This window comes from Papaver somniferum, chromosome 7, assembly GCF_003573695.1.
Source record: "Papaver somniferum cultivar HN1 chromosome 7, ASM357369v1, whole genome shotgun sequence".
NCBI classification, from domain to species: domain Eukaryota; kingdom Viridiplantae; phylum Streptophyta; class Magnoliopsida; order Ranunculales; family Papaveraceae; genus Papaver; species Papaver somniferum.
In genome coordinates this window covers 111,563,974-111,572,262 of record NC_039364.1, presented here as the reverse complement: position 1 = coordinate 111,572,262, position 8,289 = coordinate 111,563,974, and the positions used below count along the sequence as shown (strand labels likewise).

The 8,289-nt window shown below is 38.3% G+C and overlaps 1 protein-coding gene across 1 annotated transcript in view; it reads right to left on the bottom strand.

Annotated features, from left to right (window-relative positions):
• Positions 1-108: 108 nt before the first annotated feature.
• Positions 109-8,289, bottom strand: part of LOC113293388 (mitochondrial pyruvate carrier 1-like) — a 22,830-nt gene continuing 14,649 nt past the window's right edge. The window contains exon 4 of the mRNA XM_026542043.1: positions 109-216. Within this exon, the coding sequence (XP_026397828.1) occupies positions 109-216 (108 nt within the window). The remainder of the gene's footprint in view (positions 217-8,289) is intronic.

Genomic DNA, 8,289 nt, shown 5'->3' with positions numbered 1-8,289 from the left:
TGTTTGATTCACCCAAATACCTAAGAGTATCACCAATTTCAGACAACTTTACGAGTTCGATGTCAGTATTTATGAAGCCATATCGATAATTAGCTTAATTTGATCGAATTACCCATGATATTGAGCCCAACGAGAGAACTGATAAAGTTGCACAGTCTCATTAGAAGCATGACAAGCTAGGAGCAAATAGTTCCGGGGTTGAACCATCCATGCAAACTGTTAGAGCATAGCTCGGTCAACCTCGCATGCGTTGCTATATCAAGCATGTTTGTCAATGTTAGTGATCAAAACTATAAGTCTTGATTTCTAGCCTATTATCTAAGTCTCGGACTAGGATAGGAAAAGTATAGTTAAGCTCAGGGACTTCATGGCGATTCAACGACAACGACGAAGATCTGTACAAGGAACCGTGGAACTTCATCAACAAAAAGGCATGTGAAGACTTGAACTTATCTATCACTCAAAAGTCTATCTGTTTTATCTCCTACTTCTTATGAGACAAAAGTCGTATGCTATATAGACTAGATCAAACACATTTGATATTTCGAGCTGAGTATTCAATGCTTATCTTTTTTCTCGAAATTCATGTGTTGGTAAAGCATCTTGCTTTGATTAGGTTTATCTTCATCTTTCAATCACTAAGTTGAGAATTTCTCTGACGTGAAAACGATCTGTGAATAACGGTTGGGATAGCGTTCTCTGAGAATGTCTCAATGATTGAAATGAGAGTTTAGATTACATAACCATGTATTCCTTGAACCGAAATTCTCTGAACTTTGTTGAGTAAGAGAAACCGGTAGGATTGTGGAATTGGCTTGCCAAGTCCGCGAACTGACAGAAGTTTTCAAACCGAAAATTGCTGTTGGATTTCCAAATAACTCGTTTGTTGTTAAGTCCGCGAACTAGTGGAACTTGTCTTCCCGAGATTTTCTGCTGAGTTTTGGAAAACTCAAACCGATGCTTAAGTCCGCGAACTTATTTGTGAACTTAAGAGGTTATGATCTAAAGATGTGCTCTGAACATAAACATTAAATTACTAAGGAATGATTAATGCAAACCGTGGCTATAATGTTCATTGAGCCGATTCAATCGAATCGAATCATCTACTTCAATTGTATCTTGTGTAGTTACATAAGATCTCATAGCAATTGAATGACTCTCTAACTAGTTCTTTGAAGTCAAGTGAACTAGTTATGATGAATGAGGAACCAGGTCAATATGAGAAGCTCATATGGTTGCCTTTTGGTTACTATGTTGAACCAACATAAGTGTACACGTTTGGGCCAGTTTTCATGAACCTGGAAAACGTTCACAACAAGTGTGTTTGACAAGCTTTGTTTTTCGATCTAACGGTTGAGAAATATTAGCTTGAATCTAAAACAGGTCTCATCTAACGGTGAATAGAGTTTGCTTAATATCTACGCAAAAACCCTGATTTGAAAGGCTATATATAGGAGACATCTAGCTAGAGAAAAACTTAATCCCCACACGTCTGTGTGATACTAGTGCGCTCGCTAGAGTCGATCTCCATTAACCCTTGAGTTTCTTCTTCAAATTCGGGTTAACGACTTAAAGACTTCATTGGGATTTTGAAGCCAGACCGATACTACTTTTATCATAGTTGTGTGATCTGATCTTACTTTTCTATCGTACGAGTACAATCGATTTGATTGGCTTGGGAACTTGTTTCTCCGATAGGTAAGATAAAGAAGTCACGAACATCTTCGTCTCACTGTTCGTGATTCCTTGATAATCGCTTGTGTATTCAAGAAGATTGTTGAGAGGTAATCAATTGATCTAGGCTGTTCTTCGGGAATATAAGACCGGATTGATTGATTGGTTCCTGATTACCTTGGTTATTATCAGAAAACGGAACAAAACCTAGGGTTTATCTGTGGGAGACAGTTTTATCCTTTTGATAGACTTTTCTGTGTGAGACAGATTTGTTTATTATCAAAGCCTGCGATTTTGGGTCGTAGAAACTCTTTGTTGTGGGTGAGATCAGCAAAGGGAATCAAGTACGTAGTATCTTGCTGGGATCATAGGCGTAGAGGTGCAACTGTACCTTGTATCAGTGGGAGACTGATAGGGGTTCAACTATAGTCCAGTCCGAAGTTAATTGGTAGTAGGCTAGTATCTGTAGCGTCTTAATACAGTGTGTATCTAATCTGGACTAGGTCCCGGGATTTTTCTGCATTTGCCGTTTCCTCGTTAACAAAATCTCTGGTGTCTGTGTTATTTCTTTTCCGCATTATATTTTATATAATTGAAATAATACAGGTTGTGCGTTAAAGCTTAATCAATTAGAGATCCAATCTTGTGATTGTTGATTTCATTGATTAACACTTGGATATTGGTTTTTGATACTGATGAGTGCTAAAAAGTGCATATTTTTATATATTTTTCTTGGCATTTAACTCATCTTTTGTGCATTAATTCTACATTTTATCCCATATTCTTTATTTTCATTGTTTTCAACAATAAATATTTTTCTTACTTAATCTTGCATTTTTAGAAAATAAATGAAGTTCGGATGAGTCGCGGAGCGAAAAGAGCAGAAAAGTAGTGAAAAGCCGGGAAGAATTACGCAAGGAAGCCGCAAAGAATGGTGCGCACAAGACCAAAAAGCTAGGAATGGGCTCAAGAAGGAAGAATTGTTCTTAAAGAAGATATGGGCTTGGCATACCCAAGGCCCAAAACCCTTACCCAAACCCATTTTCTATATCCATACCCGCCTCCATTCTCAGCCGTTAGATTGGATCCATCTCATCATCCAATGGTCGCTTCTTCATCGTGCATCAAAATCTGAAGTCCCTGCAAAACACCATAGTGCCTAAATTCCAAGCGTTCAGATTAGATCACATTTAGATCCTACGGTCGCTTCTTTGCATGCGCATCAAATCTCGATACTTCCGCTTAACACTTCAACACCTATCCTCGATCTTCGCCGTTAACTTCGTTGTATCAAGACATCCGACGGTCTTTACCAGCCTTTTCAGGCGGAGCCGTCCGATTCACCTACCAGCTTCGATTCCAGTGGCTCAGCTTCGCCAACATCTAACTTTGATGATCCCGCTCAACACCCTAAAAACGGATACCCTATACCCTAAACTGTCGACCCATTCTTTTCCTCTTTCTTTCTTCTTCTCCCCCATTCATTTGCAGACCTACCACCACCACCATACCTCACCTGCTACCAACTCTGCCACAACCACACCACCTTCTTTATCATCACCACCACCTACCGCACATGGTAACTTTCAATCAACTTCATCAACATCACACGATTTCAGTGACGTGTGGAATTGATGAGAATGATTGCATGTTATCAATCGAAGCTAGAAAAGGCATGGGAAGGAGAAGTGAAGTCAGAGGAAGGATGGGTCAGCGATTTATTGAAGAAATTGCGCCATCAAAGTAAGATTTTACGAAACCCTAATTTCTCAATTTTTGGGATTTTTATAGAAAACCCTAATTTCTGTTAGGAGAAGCAATGAATTAGTTATGGGTTCAATTTGTACTGTCAAAAATTAGGTAAATCATATACCTAATTTCACTGTTTGAATTTGGGTATTTTTCTATAAACCCTAAATTGGGTATTGGGTATAAAAGGGAACTGTGGGTTTGTGTGTGAGGTTTTATGCCTGGAATAGCCGGCGTCCAGAACTTAGTTCTGTTAAATGTTCATTTTGCTGTTCACTGTTTATCCATTTTAATGTTTTGATTTTCTCCATTTTATGTCACTGTGATGTTGTTATGTGTTGTTCCTGTTATGAACTCCACTGTTGTGTTATGTTTGTTCTTTGCTGTCACTCCCATATTCCTGTTATGTTATGTTTCTGTAATGTTTGTATCATGTTCTGTAATGTTCTTGTTATGTATGTTCTAAACCTCAAATGCTAGGACTAGATGAAACCATGAATCAATAAGATAGTCTTCATCATGTGCAGCTCTTGTCCAATGTTGTTAAGCCCTTAGATTAGTTGTACTTTAATCAGACAATTAGTACTTTGGTAACTATTTTAGCTGTGAGTAGAATATCCCCTAGGTTAATGGTGGATTCAACATCCTAGTGTTCTTTCATCACTCTTGTTTACTGTTTTGTGTGAATGTTAGGCTAAAGCCTGTGAAGCATTGGATTGATTGAGCAGTGGGGAGAAACTAGTGCTCACTAGTGACTGTGAGCAAGCTGGTTCTCTTCCCACTCTAGTAGTATGCCTAGGCTCACCTTCACCATTTCACCTTCTCCACACTCCTTCCCTTGGCTAAAACAGCCTTGGTTTGTTCCATTTCCTCCATTGTTTCCTTGTTACTTTTGTTTTCCTCCACTGTCATTGATGTTCTTTGTTTTGTTTTCTTTGCTATTTTGTTAGTCTTCTTTACTTCATTGTCTTTGCTTCTTTACATTTTATTTATTGCATTGTCTTTGCTTCACTGCCATCTCTTCTTTTCTCCAGCCTTGATGTGCTCCTGCCAGGCCCAGCCTTGTTTGCTGCTACTGCTCTAAAACCAGTTCAATAAGGCTCAGTTCAGTTCACTTGAACCCAAATTCATTACATTTCCAAAGGCCCAGATCCTTGACTGAATCCAAAGCCCAGTTCACATCAAAAGACACTGAGCCCAATTCACAGTTGAACTGTTGAGCCCAAGTTCAGTTCACTGTTAGCCCAAAGCCCAGTGCAACTCTAAAGACCAAAAGCCCATAAGTTCACAGTCAATCCAAAAGCCCACTGAGCCCAAAACCATTTCATTGTTACAAACAAACCCACTAAGCCCAAAGCACAATTAGAAGCCCAATAGCAATTTAGAGCCCAAATAGCTAGAAACTCCAAACACTCCCAGTCTCTGTGGATCGACCCGTACTTGCACGAGCTACAACTGACGACCGTGCACTTGTGGTATTACTGTAGGCCCGTTTTCATTTCGCTTAATTTATACGCTTACCCGGGTCCACCAGATACCGTCCAAGTTATTCCTTGTGTTTGATTATAAAGACTCGTTATTGTCTTAGCTTGAGTATTAATCAAAACAAGTGAGAGATATTAACTCCTTGAGATACTTTATTCTAGATTGATTCTGACTGTGTAGTTGATTCTCTAGCAAAGTATTTAGGAGTTAATCCATACAGATTTCTAATTGAATATTGGGTGGTGTTGTTAGACCCCCGCTTTTTCAATTGGTATCAGAGCAGGCAAACACGTTTAAGACCTAACAAATCCGTGTTTATAGCGATCTGACTCTATGGACAGAATTGCTATCTCTGTAAACGTACCACCAGTCTTCGATGGCTCCAATTACTTATGGTGGAAAATTTCTATGTGAGCTTTTCTTCAATCGCTTGATTTTCAATCATGGGTATATGTAGTAAATGGCTATGAAGCACCCGTTGTTGCAGCTGGAGAAGGAACCGTTCCCAAAGACATAGGTTTATATAATGCTGCCGAGATTCTTGATTCAAAGCAGAATTCTGAAAGGTTGAATGCTATCATACATGCCATTGCCCCAAATATTCAATACCATGTGTCTACTTGCACTAGGTCGAAAGATGCTTGGGATATCTTAGAAACCGTATTTGAAGGAAACTCCAATGAAAAGGAAGCTAGGCTTCAAAACCTTAATTACGATTGGGAGAACCTTCGTATGGCAGATGAAGAAAAATTTGATGAGTTTAATCACAAAGTGTCTGAAATTGTTAATGCATCTTTTGCATTAGGTAAGACTATTCCTGAAAAGGACATTGTGATGAAAATTCTCAGATCGCTGCCATCTAGATACGAGTCTAAGAAGCATGCCATCGTTGAAGGAAATAACCTTGATACTCTTTCCAGAAATACCTTGGTTGGAAAGCTTAAGATCTTTGACCATGAGAATACATCCAAAGTCGGAAAGGATGTTGCCTTTAAAGCACAGAAGGACACTAAATTACTGGCTAAAAGTAAGGGTGTTCATGTCTCTGATGATGATCAGTCTGAGGATGATTTTTCAGATGAAGATCTTGATAAATCAGTCTCCTTGATCACAAGACAGTTTAGGGATCTTCTATTGAAGAGAAGTAAATGGTTCTCAAGAGACAAACCTAGGTCATCAAACAAACCTCACGGTCGTGTGCCTCCTAAAAACAGGGACGCTGACGAGGACATGCCTCAGTGATTTAAGTGTAAGGGTTTTGGCCATTTCGCTAACGAATGCCCAAATCGTAGATAATACACTGGGAACAAAGGTCTAGCTGTGACACTTGATGAGATGTCTGATACATACGATTCTGATGAAGACATGAAATCAAGTGTAGGACTTCATTGTGAAAACATCGAATTTGATACTTGCAGCAATACATATATCAACCTCGATGGGTTCGGAAAAGAAGAAGTCCCAATCAAGCTGGAAGATTCGATTAACCCATCCCTTAGAAACTCTGTTTGTGATAATTCGGGATCAACTATGTGTATTCCCAAGCTCAGTTCATTTCATTAAGACAACACCCCAATTCATTCCAAGAGTATTCAAAGGCCCAAAGCACAATCATAACCCATTGGTTACCAAAACCCTTTGATACCTAAAGCCCAACAATAGCAATTTTAGAGCCCAAAATAGCTAGAAACTCCAAACACACCCAGTCTCTGTGGATCGACCCGTACTTGCACGAGCTACAACTGACGACCGTGCACTTGCGGTATTACTGTAGGCCCGTTTCATTTCGCTTCAATTTTATACGCTTTCCCGGGTCCACCAAGTTTTTGGCGCCGTTGCCGGGGATTGGTGCTGTGTTTTTCTAGTAGTTTTATTAGTTATTTTTGCATTTCACTGCATAGCATTTGCATCTGCATCTGCTTCACTTCATTTGCTGTTGGACCTGCTGTTCTGAACCAGTTTTTCCTCTGCTGGGACGCCACCAAGGAAAAGAACCAAAGCCCAACTGGGTTTTTGCAACAATATCAGAGCAGCTGGGCTGTGCTTAAAAGGTAACCCATTTAAGAGAACCCGAATTGTGGGCTTCCAATTTTTAATTGTGGGCTTGTAATATTAAAGCCAATTTTTGGGCTTTTTATTTTCTGTTGGGTTTGTAATTAATTTCTGTGGGCTTGTTTGTTTAATTTGTGGGCTTGTATTTAATTTTTGTGAGCTTGTTTAATTTGGACTTGTATTTTGTATTCTGGGTTTTTAAACCCAGATGAGCTTGTAACCGATCACGCTAGGTTAACTCGTTAGTGGGCCGAGTACCCAAATTCTAGGCCGAGATTTTGGACTCAGTTTCACCAAACGTTTTCAAACCAGCTGAGCCAAAGCAAACACAAAACCAACAGTGAGCTTGCTCCCATTCAAAAACCAAATTTTATTTTCTTTTTTTTAAAAAAAACAAATTTTATTTTCTTTTAAAATAAATAAATAAATAAATATTTTCTCTCCCATTCAAAAAACAAAAATTTCTCTCATAAAAACCAAAGATTTCCAAATGTTTCCCTAAAAAACCAAAATTTTTCTTTTTCCCATCAAAACCAAATTTTTCCCAAAAAGTCCAATCCCATTAAAAACCAAATTTTCTTGTAGATAATGTGTTAGTTAAATTCCCTTTTGTATATATTTTGCTAATCCAATATGATCTCGGCTGACATATGTTGGATTCTTGCCTTGAATAACGGAGTTCTAATATTGCTTTCGCCAAAATCGGGTATTCTCTTTCCTTTTTCTCTACTCAACATGATCCTCTTCATATGCTGTATTATAATTTTGTTCATATTTTGAAACATTGAGGACAATGTTTAGTTTAGGTTTGGGGGTATAGAGTAGATACCACGATAATATGCCATAATTGAAAACAAAACTCCATCTTTTTAAAAAAATTGAAAAATTCCAAAAAAATTGAAAAATAAAAATAAAAAAATTAGAAAAATGATAAAAACATAAAAATGGAGCTCATTTACCTTGAAATGTTGACTCTTGTGCAAATATGTAATTATTAGGAGTCTTAGTCTAGATATTTAGGCACCCTGATTCTAGCACAATTCACATAGTGATAAGAAATTTGCACGCGCACGATCTACCAATACATGTATGGCCTCGATCTTCAAGGTGTTTGATAGGAAGTTACGATTGCCAATCACTTTAGAATACTGAACGAAACTTGACTAGCTTGTTCTTTGGTTGGTTGGGATAGAAGGTGGAGGTTACATTAAGAAAGACAACCATCGAATTTAACTGGGTGCATCAAAAAGGGCTACCTCTTGCAAAGTGTCATGTAATTTTTGTTTCCTTTTGTATATGTATCAAAACTGTTTCCTTATCAAAAAAAAA